Below are 22,280 nucleotides of genomic sequence, written 5' to 3' on the forward strand. Positions count from 1 at the left end.
CCAATGTTTTTTACTTTCTTAGCTAACAAAATAGTGGTGTTGAGGGCTGAAGTTTCTGTTAAATTTGTTTCAGTGTGTGTTTTGTTGAGAGTTTTTAAACGAGAGAGGGGGACTTTTAACACAATATTCTGTTTTCAGTAGTGGTTAGCACATTTGTTTTGGTGATAGAGTGGGAGAAACAAAAAGTTGTTCAATTATTATGTTATTCTTACTTTCATCCTTCAGAAAAAGAATGAACCTATAAATATTGCAGGTTTTATTTTATTATTATTTTATTATTTATTATGCTAGCTAAATTCATGGATGCATCCCAAAAATTTATCTCTGATGAAAAGTTATGTTTGATTCAGTGTGAGAAAACACACTTCCATATACATTGAATCCAGTGCATCATAATTTCTTACTCATAGCTGATTTGTTAGGGAAAACTAATAGTTTCATAACTTCATATATATCACCGTCAAACCCCTCAATTCTGTTCTCTAGGCTTCTCTAGGTAGAATCCTGCCTTATGTACTGTGTAATTTTGATAACCCTAATCAGTATATCTTCTAGTATTTATATTCTTATCTGTTTAGAGGAGAAATCTTAATGATGCACCTGCATCTTTATTTAAGCAGGATTTATTCTGTTTGACAATCCTTCCTTAATTCTAAGCCTTCATTCTGTTTTGTTTGTTTTCTTTTTTGAGTGACACTGAACAGCAAACTTCTGTAATCCCATCACTATGTAAGAAAGAAGACAAGATGTATATTTTCTAAGTGCTGCTAAATTTATTTTATCTGCAGTCACTCAGTACAGAAGACAATATCCTGCAACTTTCAGATATGACCTCAGTCCATGACAAGCCAAATTCTCAACCTTAATTCTTTCTGAATGCTCATTTTGATTAGCTGAATTTTCTTTGGAATGGAAAAGTGATATTTAACTTTTATATTAATATTTAATAATAGTTGTAGCCAATACATTATAGCACCTTATAGAAGTTCTAATACAAAAGCCTTGTTCTTCAGCCAGCACTTTTGCATCATATCCCCTCTATTAATTCTATGCCCTCCTAAATGAGCATGTCACACTAGATGTGTCATTAATTAGCCATCATCATTTCCCTGACGATGCATAAACATAATCGGAATATTCATCAGGGGATCCAAACTGATTGGAAACAGGGTAAACTTACTAGGGTTGGGGAAAGATTTCTTATTTCTTGCATATATAAAGCACTGTAGTTCAGGAGGACCTGTGCCAGAGAGCATTTGTGCATTTTCCATGTAGAGGAATTAGAGTACAGTAGTTTCACGAATACAAGCCGCACGGATTATAAGCCGCACCCCCGGTGCCTCGACAATGTTGCTGTCTTTGTCAATAGATAAGCCGCACCCCGAATATTAGCCGCACTTTCGTTCGTCGCGAGAATCCGTGCGCAGCTTTCACAAATTGGCCAATTAGTAACAGGATCGCGGCATAGCGGGCTTTACTGGCTCGGGGCGGGGCCAGGCAGGCTCGGCCCGCTCATGGTTGCTGACGGGGCCGGCCGGGTGGTGCTGCAGCCGCCGCCGGGCTCACTGGCCCCCCTCTCCCGTCAGCACCGCCCCGCCGCTGCGTTTACATACTCGCCCTGCCGGCGGGCCAGCCACTGCCGCCGCTGGCAGGCATGCCGGCCGCGTCACCGCTGCGTTCACGTAGTCGCCCTGCCGGCGGGCCAGCAACTGCCGCCGCTGGCAGGCATGCCGGCCGCGTCGCCGCTGCGTTCACGTAGTCGCCCTGCCGGCGGGCCAGGCACTGCCGCCGCTGGCAGGCATGCCGGCCGCCCCCTCCCATCTGCACTGCCGCCGCGTTTCCTCGCCCTGGCCGGCACTGCAGGCCCCCGCACCGCTGGGCTCCCCCACGCTGCTGGCCCCGATTCTGCTGGGCTTTCCCCGCTGCCAGGCAGCCCCACCCGCCGGCCTTCCTGCTTCTGCCATGCTCCCCTGCACTGCTAGCCCCAGTTCTCCCGGGCTCCCCCGCCCTGCTGGCCCGGGCTCTGCCGCCCTCCCTGCCCCGCCCTGCTGGCTCAGGCTCAGCCGCCCGCCCCCACACTGCTGGCCCCGCCTCTGCCAGGCTTTCCCACCTCAGCCAGGGCCGGCCGGGCTCCAGCTTGGCTTGGGGCTGCCGCGGGCTCTCACTTCCGTGTTGGCAGCTTTTAGAATTTAGTTAATGTATTAGCCGCCCCAGAATATTGGCCGCACTTCCGGGTTTCCACCAAAATTTTGGTCAAATTGGTGCGGCTTGTATTCGTGAAATTACTGTAAGTAGAAATGTACTGCTTGTTATTGTAGGGTTGTACCTACCATGTGGTTAGTTCTTTATCACACAGAGCAACTTTTCAACCCTCTCTGGAATTCAGGATTTTTTATTTTTTTTATCAGCATAGCACCAGAATATTCTAAATTCAAGGCATAGTACTTGCTCTACCACCTTTTAATATTCAAACATTAAGCTATGTGTGAGTGAGTCTACCATAATTTTATGCTCCTAAAGATAAGACTGGCAACATGATGCCTGCCAGATGGTCAGAGGTCAGACTGAAAAGAGCATGAAGTCATCTGTTGTTCCAGGGCTCTCTTCTAGTTCAGTGTAAGGTGCAGAAAAGCTAAATAGGTGCCAAGCTGATTCCAGGTACTGTCAGCAAGAGGATATGAAGATTTAAAAAAAATTACTCTGAACTTTTGTTCTAGTAGCTTATGTAAGATAGGAAACTAAAGAGAAGCTGAAGCAGGTTCAATAATTATCCAGTGTTTGACTCTGTTGTCACCATACAGTGCCAAATCAAGTGGGAGATGCTAATTTATGTATTTTATTCTGCCTAACTAAACCTTAGAATAAATACAATAGCTCCTACTGAGGTCCTTATTGTCTAGTATTCTGGGTTGGATTCATTGGATAATGACAAAATTTTCTGAAATCTTAAAATCTACTTCAAAAGCAAGAGGTGTACATACATGGACAAACACACTTAACCAAGCTGTCCGTCTGTAACTTTTTTTATCCTTTGTCCACTTTTGCTTGTGAATTTATTTGCCTTTTCTCTTTTGATCAGACCTAAATAATGAACCATTGCAGTAAGGGCAGCAGTTTGTGGAATATTTTCAGACTAATATCTTACTCTGATTTCTTCACTTCTACTTGTCTTATCAAATATATATTCGACTAACTTCAAATAAGCTACTAACACTATAACCTTGCCAGAGTTACAAACAGTTTCATTTTCTGCAATCATGTAACACAGTTACTATGTAAAAAGAAAAAGAGTCAGGAATATGGTTTTCCCCAACTAGACAAGTTGTAAAACCTGGAAATACTTTTGGAAGAGGTAAAAGTGTACACTTTTGTGAGGAAATGGTAGAATCCAGTATTGCTGTTTGGGGTATTCTGTAGATGCTGGAAATCCTTGAGAGGTAGACAATCAAAAGTTATGGGTTTCTTTTTTTTCCTTTTGTTTCAGTCCTTCCTTCTTCCTCTGGTTGCCAACAGGATTGGGAAAAACTTACACGGTTCATTGTTATTTGAGTTGCTCTCTTCATGACTCTACAGTTTGCTGAGTGTGAATTTACCTAAGGAGTAGTAAATATGGTACAAACCTGCTTTTAATAACGCTTTGGCTTCTATGTTGCCTCAGTATTATCCTTGAAAGCACAGCTGAAAAGTGTTGGATTCTTTTTCATTTGTTATTATAACATGAACATGAAAAAGGGAGTTGTTATCCTGAAAACAGAATAGAAATATGAAAACTATATCTTGCCTCTTTGGTCATTTTCAAAACTTCTACAGTAATGCTGCAGAAGCCTACTGAAATTTGCTTTAGTAAGCTTACAGAAAAGGAATACTATTATATAATTTTTTTAACCATTACCTAAATCTTTAGAAGCATCACCTTAAATAGAATCACATGCCTTATAATTAGAAAAAATCTTTTCTTATAAATTACAGTACCATGCCATAGATAGTTACAAATTATACAGTAAATTCACGAATACAAGCCGCACTGAGTATAAGCCGCATCTCTGGGTGTTGGCAAATATTTCGGTTTTTGTCCATAATAAGCCGCACCTGAATATAAGCCACTCTGTCGTTCGCAGCGAGGACCCGCATGCAACAAAGTTACCAAATAGTAACAGAACCGCAGTATGGCGGGGTTTACTGGCTCAACTAAGGCTGTGCAGGCTCGGCCCGCTAGGGCTGCTGACAGGGCCCTGGTGGCCCAGCCCGGCGCTGCCACTCGGGGCTGGCCGCCGCCTCTGGGTTCGCTCGCCCCGGCCCCGCTCCCACCGCGGTGCCAACCGGGCACAGAGAGAGTGCCCCGCTCCCGCCGCGGTGGCGGAGGGCGGGGGCAGAGCACCCCCCCTCCTCCCCGGGCCATGGCAATGGCGGCGCAGGGCCCCCGTCGGCTCCCCGGGCCGCGGCAATGGCGGCGTGGGGCCCCCCCGTCTCTCCCATGGGCTGCGGCAGAGGAGGAAAGAGAGCTCTCCCGCCTCTCTCCCCGCCCCCCGTGCTGCCTGCAGGGAGCCAGGGCAACACAGTAACACTGTAACAATCGTGGAATACCAGCTTTTACTGGCAGGTGCTTGGCTCGGTGCCCTGGCTGGCACGTCTGGGGTTGTAAATGTCAGAAAATTATTCACAGATTAGCTGCCTCCGAGTATTAGCCGCACTTCCGGGTTTTCTACCAAATTTTTGTCAAATTGCTGCGGCTTGTATTCGTGAAAATTACTGTATATCAATATATCCCTATTTTTGAATCCTTAATTTGGTTTTGAAATTCATATTTCTCTCAGTTCTGTACCAATTACATTATATCTATTTACTGTTCTTTGTTCCCTTTTTTCCCAGAGGCTATTATACACAAGTAGAGAATAAGTATTTTACATTTCCCATCCCCCTTCAGTTTCTTGGTAAGTGTATCTCAGTTTTTAAACCAGATTTACTTGCTTTAGAAGAAGGAACTGTATGAACTGCCTGACTAGAATCCTATGATTTTACTAAGGAATATACTCATCTAACGCTAGCGCTACTTTCTTTTTTAGCAAAGGCTAGACGATTTGCATATTTATGAACTATTAAGCATCTTCTATACACTCCCCTCAGGAGGCTCAATAAAGACAAGAAATTATTTCTGCCTAGGTCACATTTATTAATTTCAGTCTCTGCATAAGATTTACAATTTACTGCAACGCAGGAGGGAGAAACGAAGCCAGGGTTAAAGGGGAGCATAAATTGTTCACTTTTGCTAGTTTATATCATCCTCTCTTACCACTCTTAGTGGTTCAGGAAATTTATTTTATCTTCCTGTAATCACCTTCCCGGATACAGTGGGTAAACAAGAAAATGCAGATAAAAGACAAACAAACATAAGGTCATACCTTGCGTACTACAACTAGTATAAAATAAAACTTGAAAGCTTGATTGAAGTTACTCATTAAAATGCTGCTACTGCTGAAAGAGGTGGATGGGTAGCTCATTCAAGTGCACTGTGAGAGATTCAGGGTCAGGTGGTGAACTAAACTTTCTCCATAGGCTTGTAGATTCAGACCTCTGCTTGTGGAAGGAGGAATCTTCTTTGACACATTCATTAGAGAAGACTAGGAAATGTTAATTGAAAGCACATTCAGAGAAAGAAATTTGCAATGTAAAGTTTATTTTTAAAAAGTTCTGTCCAGTTTCTATTCACAAAAATCAAAGCCTAATCTGTAACTAAGGTAAAAGGATATAAATGGCACTTCCTGTGATGTTCACTGGGAAATTTTATTCAGTGGTTTGAAACGTCTCTGTAGTAATTCTGTATTTTGCATAACACAGAGGAGTGAAAGGAGTTTTGACCTTCGATCCCTCTCCCCACAAACACATTTTTCATGTATCATAACTGATGCATATCCCAATATAATGGTTGTTTCGGAACCTACTCTTTTAAAACAAACAAGCAAACAAACAAAGACAAAAAAGCTAAGTGTGATCCAGACAGCTAAGGAATAAATTCTTTCTTCTTAGATGTTCCTTCTTGAGCAGAATTTGCTCTTGATCTGCAGTTATGCTGAGCTGGATAATTTGATTCACAACCAGAGAGAACTGGAGGCTTTTATTCCCGTTTTTTCCCCTGAAATTCTGCATTAATTGTGTTGGTTTTTTTTCTCAGCATAGATGTTCCACTGACAGTTTAGGGTTGTTAATAATTCTAAACTTCTGGAAGAAGTAGCAACCTTGCTGATAATAAGAAAATTGCCATTCCATAATGGAAATGCATGGATTTTCACCAAAGACTTGTTATTCCATTTAATAGGAAGCTTTTGAACACATCTCAAAATAAGCCCTTTTGAACAGTGATCAGGAGCAACTGTTCCGGTTACAAGTACTCCATTTCTGCTATGAACATAGCTGTGTGCTGTCCTGGGTGATAATAGCCCTGCCTTTATTGAATTTCACTCTGAAAACAGGTAAAACCTCAGCTACCTCTGTAGCTGAATCTATAGCAGTACTAAGGCAGTGTCATCTTGGCCATTCAAAATACCACTAAATATTGAAACTAGCGTGTGATTTAATCTTGTAAAATTGAAATAGACTGTCCAAGAAAGTAAACTGGCAAATGGGCAACCAGTTGAACATGTTATATTTTAATTTGCAGAGACAAAAATGACAAGCAATTTATTTACATAAAACTGTACAAAAGCAAATTAAATTATGTAAATATTTCATAAATAGAGGTGGACTAGCGTTTAATACATTTTGCCATGTTTAGCATAGTTGCGTGCATAGTGACTCATAATAAACAATGATAAATTGTTCTCTGCTTCACTATCAACATCCAAGTTGCAGAACAATAGTCAATGATTATTATTACAAACAGATCGTACCACACTGAATGCAAGTGCTTTAAAATTTAGGAAAAGTTGTCTGAAAGCATACCCCAGGTAGCTGGTGAATGTTGTCTTCTTCCTAGTGCTTATGCTCTTTCAGTCAGTGATACAGCTTAACTGATGAGCTTTCATTTCTATTGCTTTTTCATGCTTCTTTTCTTAAGGAAACTGTATATTTATCACCAATGAACAGAAGGAAAAATATTTTTATAATTCAACAAGTGTTGGCAATGGCTGGATTTATGGCAAGACCTTTATCCATACTCATGATTTTTCTGCTTGACAACTTCTAGGGTAGCCTTTCAGCCAATCATTTCAATCCCATTTAAGTTCTTCCCCACATAAAAATAATGTTTAACTTTTTTTCCTGAAACTCAGGCAGCAGGCCAGTCAGAAACCATATTCAATAAACATAGTGGGTTCGAGATCTGGAATAAGCCTTAGATTTTAGACCAAAGCTATTGAACTTTCTAATACATATAAAGTTATATATTAACGCATCAATCTATAAAGGTGCCCTAATGTAAATACATGCAAAGCTCATTTGAGTTTCCCATTGAAGGAAAGAAAAAGTTGATTTCTATACAGTACAACTAAAATGTGATGAAGGCTAAAAGCTATTAAAAAAATTGTCAATTTTCCTGGCAACATGAACTGGTGACACCTTGCTAAATAACTATCATATAGACTGATCATACATTTTCCAGGCAGCAGAATTAAAAAAAATTAAAACAACCCCAAAACCCCACACAAATTGTAATAAAAAAATCCTCAAGACCTACTAAACCACAGCCTTGTGTTAATAATGCTTTAAGACTGGTCCATTACTGAGTTTGGCAAAGGCTCGATTTTAAATATATTATTTATAATTTCTCAGAAAATAAACACAGGTAAATATACAGGTTCAAAAAGTTGGGAATAGCCCCTTACCCCTCAGTGTCCAAACCCAACTACCACTTTACCATAATAATAGGTATAAAAGGCACAGTTGCATATTTTGCATTCACCCTAATTATTTTTATAGCTTTATTTGTTTATTTTTTTATACAAAAGCACTCTATTTATGGAGTGGCACCAGATTTAACCTATTTCAAATAAAGAGGAAAAATACAAACACAAAATATATTTGTATGTCATGCCAGGTCAGAAGAGTAATCAGCATATTAATAGTGGCTAGTTCCACAAGAATTACTGTGAATACTTACAGTAGATAGAATTTTTAAAAAATTCTTTCCCGCGCATTTTAGATCTAACGAGATGCACACAAGAAAATTATTTCATGACTGTCTTATGTGGTGCAAAAATTGGTGAGTGACTGCTGATCCATTTAATCGGAAGGTCTACTATGACCTGTATTATTAGCCTTGTAGAAAAAGTGTCTAAGAATATATGGAACCCAGCTACCTAATTTATTTTCTTGTGTGTAATATTAAATAAAATCTTATTAGAGGAAGTTCGGTTGAACATTTGTGTTATGCAAGTGTGTATTCTGTTGAAACGTGCAAGAAAACTGTGTTTACATTACATAAGCATTTTTAGAAGCATTTTTAAACAGGTACTTACAGATTATACAAAGCAGTAACTGCTATACGCAGTTTCATAACAAAGTACTAGCTTGCATCTCTCCATATTACTTAAATTATTCAACATAAAAACGTTCAATCATTATTAATCTTTGATTTTAATATTTTCTTTCTAAAATGTGCCCATTCATCATAACTTCTATACACAAAGTAATGTTACTTGAAGAAAGTAAACTTTAGAGAGGAGAATGAAAAGACCAGTAATGGCACAACCCACTAAATGGAGAAGTGAATTCAAAAGGTAAATGTGATGAGTTGTTTTGATTTACCAACCTCTACCTTAGGCTGTTTAAGGTTATTTTTATGCAATTCTTCAAAGCAAGAAACTACCCAAAGCTACATTATGACTGCAGTTACTAGAGAGCCATCTAGCCATGCCTTCACGCCAGGTTCAACAGCCAGGGATCTGAATGCTTTCTCCATCCTTGAGCTGTCCTTGCTGTGTTGTTTGATTGTCACTTTTGTCTGAATGTCTGAGTTCGGTCTGTGATTATTACTACAGCATCAACTATAAAGCAATTGGTTGATGTTCTGCATGTTTTTTTGCTTTTATTGCACAAAACCCTGGTTCATTTCCTCTTCCTTGCAAGAAGCACTCACCATGATAATTGTTACAGCTCTTGTACATCACAGTAGCTTGGACTCCTTTTAGCTCATCTTGACCTCCTAGGTATCATACCACTGTTTATCTGATCATTTTTTTACTAACGCTAAATGTTCTGAGTCTTGATATCATTTAGTATTGCACTTCTCTTGGTTTTAATGCACTTGGTTTCAAAAAAGCTTTCATTATCATCATCTTTGACATAATTGAAGCAGTTGATAAGTTGCAACACTGATGACCAGACTTAGCAACCGTGCCTTGCAATCTGAAAAGAAGCTTTTGTATCCAAGTTGTAATGTTCTCTTGTTACTGTATTATCCCATTGTCCACCTTTTGCCCTCCCATCAAGCAGTCCCACAACACAGCCTTCTCTTCTACTATTATTTTTTAATTTTGATCTTAAAAATTCCCTGGAACTAGCATATGCAGCATATCATATGCAGCATGTGCTGCAATATATCATGTCATTACAAAAAAAAAAAAAGCATCAGTTCCTTTGGGCATTCAACTGAACCACACTGGAAAAAAAATTTGTCATCTGAGCTTGTGAACTGTGCTGTTGCTTAGAATGTAACTGAAGCTGTGCTATGAGTATGGTGTTTTGTGGATATATTTACTTTCTAAGTCAAGCCCCAATACTTAGCAATTCCCCTGATCCATTATGTGATCTTTGGCCTTTTTGTTATTACAATCTTCCCAGCTAAATGTTAGTCTTGCCCAAAATAATGATTTCAACAGTTTATCATTGCTATCCTATGGTATAAGTGTTAGTAATTGTGTTTACATTGAAATAATCATTACCGAGAACAAGAGAGAAAGAGACACAGCAAGACACGTTTGTTCAATGGATAAAACAGAACCAGAGTTCATGAATCACAGGAAAGTATGCCATGTTTTTGACTGCAGTCTCAGGCTGAATGTATTTCTGTTGCTTCAGCCTCAGATGAGAGGTGAGAATATTAAAGCTGTGGTCTTCACAAAGTGCCTATTAATGATTATTCCTTTATATTTGTCCTATATCTTTATGGTTTCTGAAGGATTGTCCCTGATGGGGATCAGCAATATTCAGATGGTATGTTTTGAATACATTTTCCCTGACCTGTTATCCTCAACAAGCCAGATGACAAACAAACAAAATGAGTGTCTTAATTCATGCTTCTGCAGAGGGGAAACAACAGTGTGTCATGTTCTTTTTAATCAAGCTTGCTACTGTGGGAGGAATTTGCAACCATAGATCTAGGAAAATAAAAATCAGCGAGGGGAAATTAGACATGCAAGTAATGACAATGTTTTCTATATTGTACAGTATAGTCAGGCAGACAGTATAATTTCATGCCTGCTATGGAGGCAGAAGTGGCAGGCAGATCTTTTGTCTCTTTGGTGGCCCCCTCTTTTTTGTTTCACATTTTTTCTTAAAATTGTTGTGATTTTAAGACTTTTGCCCCATTTCTTTCTTATATTATGAAAGAACTTTGTTGCTGCTTTTTAGCCTACAGGTAAACTTCTCTTCTAGTTAGAGTATTGACAGGAGATGGCTTGTATTCCCCTGTCTGTGTAAGGGGGATATCCTCTGGATTGCCTTCTTCATTTTTGCTGAAACTAGCTGCACTGAAGGTGTCATAGGATGAGGTCAACTTTTTGTTAAGGAGGTTTCTGTTGCGATCACCCATGATGGAGGCTTCTCCATTGGCCAGCTTTTCCTGACTGCCCCGTTCATCGACAGGCATGAAAGTGGAGAGTTTTGGCTGGCTCTTCTGCTTTCTCTCCGGAGAAGTGCGGACTGGCATCCAGCAGGAGTCTGAGTGGCCATATTCATCACATTCTCGGGTGCACTTCCCTGTTAGGGCTACATCTGGTAGAGGCCGTGAATCTGAAAATAAAAGAGAGTTGTCTTTACAAATTGATATTACAGTGACTTTCAAACTGAGAATCCTTAAATTCACAAAAGATATTTTTAAAGGTCTTGGTAGGAACGTTGCAGTAAGTTCCTCAGTAATAATTTTTTCACATTGCATATGCCTAGAGACAACAAGCAGATCTGTACAGTTATTCTCAACCTTAATAACTAAAAAAAAAAAAAAAGCTATTAATCCTCTTCCTGTGCCTGTAAATCAATTCCAGAAGCATTTGGCGTTAGGTACTGAATTAATTTTGATGTCTGAAAGAGTCAAAGAAACACTTAATTTCATCCTGCCAATTTTCTAGAAATTATTAAAAATACCTCTCATTGAATTATTTTGTAGAGAAGGCTCTGAATTTATGTGGAAGGATCCTGAGACCTTGAACCTTGCAAATACTTATGGACATTTTTAATGCCCTACAAATGAGCAGATCTGGTATTGAAAAAGAGACATTTTCACATAATGTAGGCCTCTACTTGTATTTCTGAGGACTGGAAACTTGAATTGTTAGTCCACAATATAGTGTACAATCAGTAATTACAGAAGCATACAAAACCTCTACTATGGGTCATAAACTTTATCAATAGTACAAATAAATCTGTTCTATGTGTATATGTGCACAGTAGGACATGAGATGAATCTGAGTGCTGCCTAAGGAGAAATACTTTATATGTGACTTGCTATGTTAGAAAGCGTCCTGTTCCTGTTCACTATGTCTAAATTTTCTGTATTTGTAAGAGCTTTCACTGAAAACCAACAAAGTTCAGGGGCCTACAGGATTGACTCCTACCTGTTTGCAATGCAGGTATATTTAATATTTGTGTTTTGATACCTACATACAACTGAATTTAAAAGCTACCTCATGTATTTTAAGGAATGTGTAAGATTCTTAAACCTCGTTTTTATTCAGTTATAGTGTACTTTATGGTCTAAAGGCATAACTGAAACTGCCTACAAAATAACAACATGATATTCAAACAAAGTTGACAAAGAACATAAATAAAAAAATAATTTTTTAAAGTCTGTTTGATATGACTTTTATATGATGTGACTTATTTGATTAAATATTCAGGTTTTTTAAATAAAAATTCTATTCTTTAGAAGGGAACAAGGAGCTTCAATATGGAAACATGGTCAGGTACTTCTTATGGGCTGTGGCAGCTTTCTACCTTCCCACTACAACACCAAAGTTCTTGTGAACAGTAATTTTTGCCTGTAATAACATGTGCCTTATAAAAAACTCTTTCAAAGGCCTTCAAAACTATCTTCACTCTGTTACTTTTGTTTTGCCTATTTTTCTTTGATTTTGGGTAATAAACTGCCTTCTAAATGATGACAATTACCACCATGAATTATTTATAAATTGATAAAAAAGGCTACTACCGAAGATAAAAACAAACAAACAAACAAAGGCACAAAACCCCACAACCAAAAATCCTTCGGTCTTCCAGAATAAACCACTTTAATTTAAAATATTTACAACAGGTGTTTGCAGAGAAAGCATATTTCATTTCAACATCTGTGTACTTAATCCTGATAGAATTGCAAAAGCTCTTGAAAGTCAGATTTATCTTCATCCTGTCCTGACTTTTTTTGGTCATTTAATCATTAATTTAATAAACAATTTGTTGCAGTATTGTAAAGAGTGTGTACATTATTTGCTAATGACAGGTGTCATCATTTTATAGAATTTACTGTACATATTCTGAATACTATATAAAATTTCATATTTCTATGAAATATTACTGACTTTAATGAGGGAAAAACTCTGGTGTCTAGATAACTGTGTAACCTTGTAACTAAGATGTGTGAGGCCAGGAGGAGGGAACAGAGTGACTTTCTTTTTTAAAATTCTCCCCCCAATGATTTATTAAGGATTTTGCCCTTAGACATAATTCCCATTATTATTTTTTTTTCCCAGTGAAGAATGCAATACTGTGAAAACTTACCAACCTATCAGTTTTCAGATGACGCTGTTCTGCAAACATACACAGAATATGGGGATGGTACAGGAAAATCCTCTGTTTGTCGGCTAAATCAGCATTATCCTAACTCTCCCTAATGATAAGAAGCATAATTAACTGCTCAGTTGCCCTGATGTGCTTTGATTTTTAAGCAGAATTTTTCATATTTTTACAACACAGCCAATTCCCTAAAATCTCAATAAACTACTTGAACCAGCACCTTATTTCCAAAAAATCCTGTCCATTAAATATTACGCTTGCTTCAGGTATTTTAATTATTACTCTGACATAATATTAGCAACTGCTGATCAAGGCAGTATCTCTGACCTTTATTTAAAACATCAGAATATATGTTTATTGAAAAGATTTTCTATTTTGGTTGTTCAAGTTTGGGGTTTCTTTCGGACTGAAACAATTAGCATGTCATTATATCCGATGGAGTCTTTTTAGCTCAAAAAAAATTTGAGTCAGCAATACATGGGTTCATAAAAAATCTTCCCTTGCTGGTGGTCTTTGAATCATGAACTTGAAAATGTACCTTTTGGCATTGTAGTGCTTTTCGTATTCACTTCTGGACAAATACTGGAATTCCTTATTGTAAAGCATGAGGACTTAATGTACAATTCAGCCTTATATTGCTGTTTTAAGAAGCAAAACCCTCCAAGCCAGTGTGTTGAGGAGTTGCCCTGTTGGTTATGTGATAAACTTTATCTTCTCACCCCCAGAAGAGCTTAGGGAGACACTGGAAAAACAATACCAGCCCTAATAATACCCTGACAGACCTACCCAGGCCCACCACAGGGCAATCAAAGGTCCTTTTGTACATGCCTAGGGGAACATAGGGGTGTATAGGGGCAAATAGGAATTCAAAATAAGGATTCAGCAGGAAAAGTAATTTTTCTGTGTAATGCTGGGGATTGCTATCTAGATATGTAGAGTGCATTATAAGATATGGGGAAAAGGAATTTAGGACAGCAAAGGACTTAGATGATGTTTAGGGGTGAAACCATGGGGAAGACAAGTGAGGGGTTTTGGTGATAGTGGAGAAATAGAGATACAAGGGGATAAAAGTGCCAGTCACATGGAAATAGTTTACTGGGTAATAAGTTTGTCTGGTTAAGTTCTGTGCTGGAGGAACACCATCTGTCCTGTCCTCTTATTAAATTCCTTTCTAATGCTTTCCTGGGAAGGGGCTCTCTATTATGAGTGGATATATATAAATAAGGGCGTGTCCACTATCACTAGCAGTCTCTCATCCTGTCCAGCCAGAGAAGCGGTCAGAATGAGGCCCTTGGTGCTGTTTGTGTTCGTGGAAAGGCTTTCAGTGTCTGATCTGTGTGGAAAACTGTATATATTTGGTGTATGTGTGTGCTGACATGCATAAACTAGTCGGTTAAGGGAAAATGGGGTGCTTTCTCTACTCTGCACTTGATAACAGTGATTTGACCTCTAATTTGGATAAATGGCATGCCACTTTAGCTAGAGTAACTACATTTTTGCTAATTCACTGAAACATCAACCCTCTTTTGCAGAGTAGGGACTCTATGCTTTCATTTTAAATTACCTAGCCTATGGACTTTTGAACAATCTCTAAATTTGAAAAAAAAAAAAAAAAAATTGCTCATGTTCCTTTAGTACAACTTGCATTTACACATCTCTATCTCTAAGCAAAATGCTTTTTTCAGTGTTTCTCAGTTTAAAAATTAAGCACTCCAGTAGTGACCCACTGAAAGCTGACAAGTCTAATGGAATATGCAAACAATTTTTCATCAGAATTGGCAAATCAACAAGGAGCAGCACAAAAGATTCCTACTGCGTCATATCTGGAAACCAAGATGAATTTGCACTTAAAATTCCCCTTATTAACCAAGAAAAGTTATCACAATGTTAATTAGTGAGAAAGATATATGATATTTCTTGTTATACAGAAATCTGTAGATTTGGGATTAGGTTCTAGGAGTTCAGATAGACTAGTCAAATTCAGCCTTTTATCTGCAGAAAAAGATCATCAGAAGATGTCATCAGAAGCTATTTTCTGAAAATAACTCTTAATTATTTTCAACCATATCTTCTCATGGTGTCTATCTCTAGATCAGAAGTAGCTATTGCTTGGCACAACCATTGTAAACTCCCTAAAATGCAGATATTTAGAAAATTTTTTTAGTTATATATGTAAATTGAGACTTCAAAAGCTAATATTTTTTAAAACAGATTTCTCTTGCCAGACTTCAACTTGGGAAAAAATTAGAAAACATTAATTTAAAAGGCCTCAAAATCTACTTTGTCATTGTATCTGATCGAAGCTTCCAACACAAATTTTTAAAAATTATATGATAAAAGATTTTTTTTTTAACTTTAGTAACTATTCATCCAACAAATCCTTAAACATTTGCAGCTATTTTCTGAGACAGTGATATGTTTTATGTTTTCCATAAAACTTTGTACAAAAAATGTAAGTGATTTGAGATACTTAGATATATGCTAATGTTTCTGCTGATTGTAGCTGACTGTTTTCTTAGTCAGTAGGGCTGCTTATCATCAAAAAAGAAAGGAATCTACCACTGCAGGTTGGACAGGGGAAAGATTATGTCCTGTCTCCAATTTAATGCCAAAGAAGCTAACTCAAATATTCCAACCAAGTAATTTTCCATTATTTTCTCTCCTTCTGTTTCTAATGAAAGAGATTAATATATTTAATCAAGGACATAAGTAGTATTATGAACTCAGAAGTCAACAAGTACATCAGGGGATTGGAAATAGATGATTTTTAAGGTCCCTTCCAACCCTATCCATTCTATGACTCTGCATGTTGCAAGTTATATGCTTTTATTTTATACACACATTGCAAAAATAAGGCTCACTCTGACTCTACACATTTTTTAACAACCATTCCTGTACAATATATTTTATAGACCCACATTTAGCCATGACATGGTTCTAGCACAGATACTGGAGAAAAATGTAAAAAGTTTTTCCTGTTTTTATTTTTGTAAACCACACACGAAGTTGATGGCAACATCAGACTTAAGATGTCCTTAAGCTAGCAAAAGTTCAGTTCTATTTGTCCCTGGAGATGGAAAACCTTCCAAATCAATAGTGATGCTATATCTAGACACAATAATTTGAACATTTGCAGAAAGCATTCCTAGCTGTAGACCTTTTCCTTGGAGGAGTACAAAACCACAGTAGCCATGTAGTGCTACAACAGTGCAGCAGTACTTCTGTAAACTGTGCAGCTTGGTCCACAGGATCTGAGTCATTGGCAGATGGGTTCTAAATAGTATCTATGACAAATCAATGACTACATGCAGATTTTGCTTTCCACATTGACAGGCCCATAATATCCCTGCATGGTTCCATTTATTGAGAACCTATAAAAAGTGCATGTGAAGTAGTTCCAGCTACTGTGAGAAAAGAAAAAAAGAATAGGAACAGTTATACAGTAAAGAAAGAGACTGTGTTTTGAATGGACCCCATTTTTTCTGCATTCTGTACAAAAATATGTTACATTCAGAAGACCATCCAAAATGCAAGTGAAACACCATTATATGATTAAAGTGGAGTATGTTTACATGGCTTTTATATTAGAAGCCGTGACTGTTTTATGAGCTGTGTGATCAGGGACACAATAGAGTTCTTAAAGCATAATAAGTATTGACTACATGATCAGGGAAAAATAATGCAGAAAACAGCTGAGAGAGTATATATTGTAGAAAATCACTGTTTAAGGGGGGAAAAGAAAGCTAGTCTACAGGGATATACAGCTACAACAGTACTGTTGGTGAAATTCTTGCCTCCTAATTGCAGTAATTCAGGGACTGCATCCTAGTTTGTACTATGGCATATTTTGACGCACCAAGACTTTATAAAAATACTTAAACATGTTTGAAAGCATCAGCAATTCCTTTCTCTGTACCTTAGGCTAAATACAGTTAAACAGCAATTGAACATATCTCAAGAAGCGTTTAATGCCCCAAGGCTTGGACTGCTGTCATTCTGAATGTGGCATTACCGTGTACTGCAGAGATAGTGCATGCCGTCTCTAAAACAGTCTTACTGAATCAAGTCAAACACAAATCCACTGCCTGAGATATGCCAACTACACTGAAGTAATGAATATATTAATTGCTTTTGGACTAGAATAATTTCATATATACCATGCCTAATTCCAAAATTCCTTCCAGTGCTTAAGAAAATACTTGAGAGTACAGAAAGGTTTTATATATATTGATGGAACAATTAATATTGTGAGACAAGGTGTGACAGAATGATATAAAATAATGAATTCTGGTTTTTTTTTTTTTTTTTTGATCCAAAGGAAAGAAATATAGAAATAAAGAATGACGAATATAGAATGAAAGTGACAATCTTCAATACTTTACTTGAAAAATGGTGGGAAAAGTTCCTCTTAAAAAATCCTTAAAACTAGCAAGACTCACTGCTGTGATGTGTCCAAAGTCCTAATACTTAGCAGTTTCAAGAGAGACCAAAATGACATGCTAAAGGAAACATGCTGCTAAATGTAATGGCATAGGAAAATAGTTAAGTGATTCTTTAACATTGGAAAAAAGTTCATGCTAGACAAATGAAAGTGAGTTAGTGAGAAGAGAAAGCAGACATGGTAGAAAAGAGCACTGTTAATGTACCTAAAAGGCAAGAACAAAAACCAAAAGTGGAAACAGTCTGTTTTGCATATTCATAGTGAAAAAAAGACCAGAAATAATGTCTTGATTGCAACAATGACAAATTGGGTCAGAAATAAGAAAAATCTTTGAGGATGAAAGAAGTAGTAATGGAAGGTTACAGAATCTGGAATGAACTTTAGAAATATCTAGAAAAATGTTTCCCAGGATAAACTAATCATACTTTGGGAAAGAAAGGATGCACTAAATGAGCTCTAAAGTTTCCCTGCAGCCCTACATTTCTGTTAATGTGATTGCCAGCTCTCATGTACTTTGGCCTCAATCCAATTCCTGACTGCTGGGTCAAGACTTTTGACTTATTCAGTAATAAATCAATCTCAGACAGTGGGCCTCAGTTCAACCAAAAATCCATTTTAGAATCCTCCTTTAAAATTTTATGGTAATAAAACTACAAGCAAAACCCAGAAATAGTTGGACCACTTAATTCGGGTGTTAATCAAAGGAATAAAGAAACATACAGCCCATAATGATAAAAACACCCCTCCCACTCTCAGGTTCCTGTTTCCTGAGAGAAAACACTTTCACCGTATTTTACAATTAGTTGCTCCACAAAGTTTAAGAATTAATATCACTTCTCCCTGTAGTGGTGCAAAATGTATCACACCTCTGAAGTCCATTAAATCTGAAACTGATATAAGAATCAAAATTTCAAAATTGTTTATATCTTATATGATATTTTTGTTTTGCTTCCCTTGAATATTATCTGACTGTGTTTTAGAGAGGAGCAGTCAAATAAGATAATGAATGCATAAAGTTTTGATTTTTTTTTTACACTAATTAAACATACTACACCAGTGTGTATAGCTACTTAAAATTACTCAGACATGTAACCAAAGAAATATCACCAAAGTAATAAAGAAATATTACCCAAGCAATAATATTTCTGACTGAGATTCCACATAGCTATAATTATTTCTGTCACAGTTACCTCCAGCAGGTTTTGGGGGGTTTTTTTACACTAAAAAAAACCCCATACTTGTACTTTTATGGGCCAAAATCATATTGATCTGATGGTTGTCAGTGGAGAACAATTATATAAATTGTTACAACATTATAGTTAAGTGAAATCAAACTCAACAGGCTTAATTCTAGGCAAATACTAGTTTTATTACGTTATAAAATAGGAAGGTCCAGTAAGGAGAAAAAAAAAAAAAGTTTTCTCTTGTTTAAATTGTATTTATCCTGTAGATCAGACTATATTATTTCATTTTCTTTCACAAAAGCAATTGAATATATAAAATGAGAACTAAGTATCAGCTTATGGGATACCAGTGGTGAGTACCATACTAAATACTAAATACACCATTGCTGAACCTAAATTCCCCAGATTTTAATTTTCTAGATTTAAATGTAACTGCTGCAAGACTTCTTGTAATCCTGTTAAATCCTTTGATAGCTTGATTTACTTCTATCACTGAAATGGCAACATATCCTTCAGAGAAGCAGGACTTACTGTGGCTTCCTGAAGTAGCACAGACATTAAGATGTAGGAAACATTTAAGCCGTCTAATTGTTCTGCCAATCTAATGCTAAGGTATTAATCTGTCACTCTGTCAAATTACATACCTTTATTTTTTTTCAGTAAAATGTGTCAGTGCTTAACAAACGCTGAGCTGAAACAATTTATGGAGCAATTAGAATGTCAGCTCTCCTACAGATGATTTAAGAAAATCTGAATCGAGGCTCAAAAGTCACCATAACTTCCTTGATACTCCTGCCAAAGTGATGGGACTGCAGGAACTCTAAGAGAATCAGGTAGCTAGCAGCCATTATTAGCTCATCTCAGCTGTCCCTCCCTTGTATTTTATTTCCTGTTGATAAGGATGTAATAATGATGTATTTTCACATCAGGGATGGACACCAGTTAGGAAAACAAATGCTCTTGCCACAGAAGATGAAAACACCACGACTTCCCCTCATCTCCCTTCGATTTATGCCCATCTCATTCAGCAGACAACTTATTTTTGGTCATACTTGAAATAATTCTTTTTAAGGGATGCTAATGAATGCAGCATTGTTTCCATTTAGAAACTAAAAACAATGGGCCCAAAAGATGTCTGGTGTCATTTGGTCTCATGGATATCTCACAAATATCTTCAAGGATATACAAAACTGAAAATGAAAGTTAAATGCATAGAAAAAGTTAGTGACACGGATTTTCCAGCTCTCTTGTAAGACTGATATGTGTTGAAGTAATACAAAAGTGCATATGTTTAATGTTTAGCTTCAAATGGTGACAGATTAAAAAGATAAATTCCCAGTAAGCATATGGCCAGTTAATTGTCACAAGTAATGGAAGGAATAAAATCAATAAACAAGCAGAAAAACTGAACCACTTGTGCTTGTCAACAAGAACTCAAACTAAAGCTTGAGGCTAGGTTTCTATATTTAAGAATTGGCTTTAAGGGAAAATACTGATTTCTTTCTTTCATATGTCTTGGCTTTGCATCATCTTGCAAACTTTCTCAGTCCCTTCCGGTCCTATGTCTAAGTCCTTCACAATGATATTGAGGAGCTCAGAGCTGAGGATGGAGCCCTGCAGAACCCCACCAGTGACAGGTCACCACTCTGATGCCACCCCATTCATGGCTCAGCCATCCATGATGTGTTTATCCAGCTGAGTGCTGGAACTTTTGTCCAGGAAGACACTGTGAGAGACAGTATGGAAAGCTTTACTGAAATCCAAAAACATTACATCAACTGGCTTCCCTTGATCAACTAACTGGGTAATATTTTTGTAAAAGGAAATTAAGTTTTACAAGCAGGACTTTGTCTTCATGAAGCTATGCTGGCTGACAGATAATTGCATTATCCTACAGGTGTTTTTAATAACTCACACAATTAATTCCCTTAAATTTGTAATTCTGTTATAAGTACTGATGCATTCTTACTGAGATTTTGCAGGGAAGAGGGAGTTTTGTGAGGGGTTTTTTAGAGGGTTTTTTTGTGCTTTTTTTAAAATTTGCTGTTGATGTTGCTTTTATAGTAAGTATGTGGAAAAGTCTTTGAACCTCAAAAAATGAAGGGAAAAATACAGAAAGATAATGAATCCCTCAGTGTGATTTATGTCCTGCTCAAAGGGACTTTTTCCGTTAATTTTTTTCACTGATTTTTCAGCTGTATCTGCAGATTACAGTGAATAAATTGCAAACATCAGCTCAGAATTTTTCCATATTTATGACAGATTCATCTGGGTTACAGTCCATTAGTAATTAAGTACTAAGCACAGCACTAATTCCTCTGCAGCATATAGCTGAAAGACTGTAATCCTACACATGAATCATAGGGGTGTTATATGAAAAGCGAGTATCAGTGCTTATCTCAGTATGGAATGACACAGCATAGTGATATTTTTCCCCCTAACAATAGAAAGTATAGAAGCAGTTTGAATTAAACAAAACAGCAGAAATACAATCAAGTGTCACTTGCAAAGTCTAAGCTTGTTGGAAACAGTAGTGTCAATCCTTCTTGCGAGAGGTAGAATCTAAAAGAGACTCTTGTGAGTATCATAGTTACTTGACCAAAATTATTTAACAGTGTTTCATGCATTCAACAGTTATAGGTGGTAAAGAGGTACAGCTTTTATTTTACAAATAGAAGTGTGGTTTGACAAATGGTAAAGGCAAGACTGGACTTGAACAGGGGTATCTAAGCATGTTATTCAGGAGCTATGTCTCATCCCTGTCATGAAGATAGTGGGTTTTAGTTGATTAGGTAACACTGTCTTCAAATTTCCTACATCATTTAGTTGAGTTGAGCATACTCTGCAACAGATTTCTTGAGATATTCCTCCAAATTTTGTGAAATATTTCCTAGCCCCAAAGTAAAAATGGAATATTTTTTGTCAAATTAACAGCAGTGGAAATACTTTTTTAGTGAATCAATTCTAGTTTTGGTTTAAGAATGCTAAATATTGTAATTAATCTCCTCTTATGTTGTGCAGCACAATACTAAAATTAGTCAGTGTACTTTTGTTAATTGTGGTTGCTAAAACATTTACCATACCCATAAAACTGTGAATCTCAGGAAATATTCCACTGTTCCTCTGCTTGCAACATCTCCAGATTTCTTAAGGCATGCAGTACATATACTTTGGGCTACTGCTTCAGACTTAACATCTACTTTTTCCAGAATAAATTACATATTTCCATCCATATTTGTTCAATTCATTTTAATATCAAGAAATTTTTAAACTATTATTTTATGCTTTCACTCAGACTTAAGTAAAAATGACAATGTTAGGCTTGCTTCAGTGGCAATGGATAGCTAAGTTCTTGACAATAGATAGAAAAAACCATCTAATTATGTTTGTTAGAATAGCATAAAACTTAACTAAGCAAAACATATTAAAAATGAGGGTAAATTATCTTCTTTTTAAGAGTACATATATAACCAAAAAATTTAAAATATTAGTGTTTTAGATATATTGACTGGAGGTGAGGGAAAAAAAATAATCCTCTTGATTATTTCCATTTTAAATCCATAGAGTAATTTCTACTAATCTACCCAGTATTAATTGGAGTTGTCATAATCAGTTAGCAGCTGCTGGACTGTTTTAAAAAAGCCAAAGAAGATACAGAACACCAGTGGTTAGAGGGTCAAATATAGGTGCTGGACAGAATATAAAGAAGTGGAAGA

General features: G+C 37.1%; 1 protein-coding gene across 5 annotated transcripts in view; it reads right to left on the bottom strand.

The window, feature by feature from the left end:
• Window positions 1-6,623: 6,623 nt before the first annotated feature.
• Window positions 6,624-22,280, bottom strand: part of PCDH7 (protocadherin 7) — a 281,533-nt gene continuing 265,876 nt past the window's right edge. For 4 of the 5 annotated variants that reach the window (XM_033061295.2, XM_033061294.2, XM_033061292.2 and 1 more), the window contains one exon: window positions 6,624-10,944. In XM_033061295.2, the coding sequence (XP_032917186.1) occupies window positions 10,565-10,944 (380 nt within the window). In that variant the 3' untranslated portion in view covers window positions 6,624-10,564. The remainder of the gene's footprint in view (window positions 10,945-22,280) is intronic. The other variant, XM_033061296.2, reaches the window with a different exon arrangement.

This window comes from Catharus ustulatus, chromosome 5 (assembly GCF_009819885.2).
Source record: "Catharus ustulatus isolate bCatUst1 chromosome 5, bCatUst1.pri.v2, whole genome shotgun sequence".
Classification (NCBI taxonomy): Eukaryota; Metazoa; Chordata; class Aves; order Passeriformes; family Turdidae; genus Catharus; species Catharus ustulatus.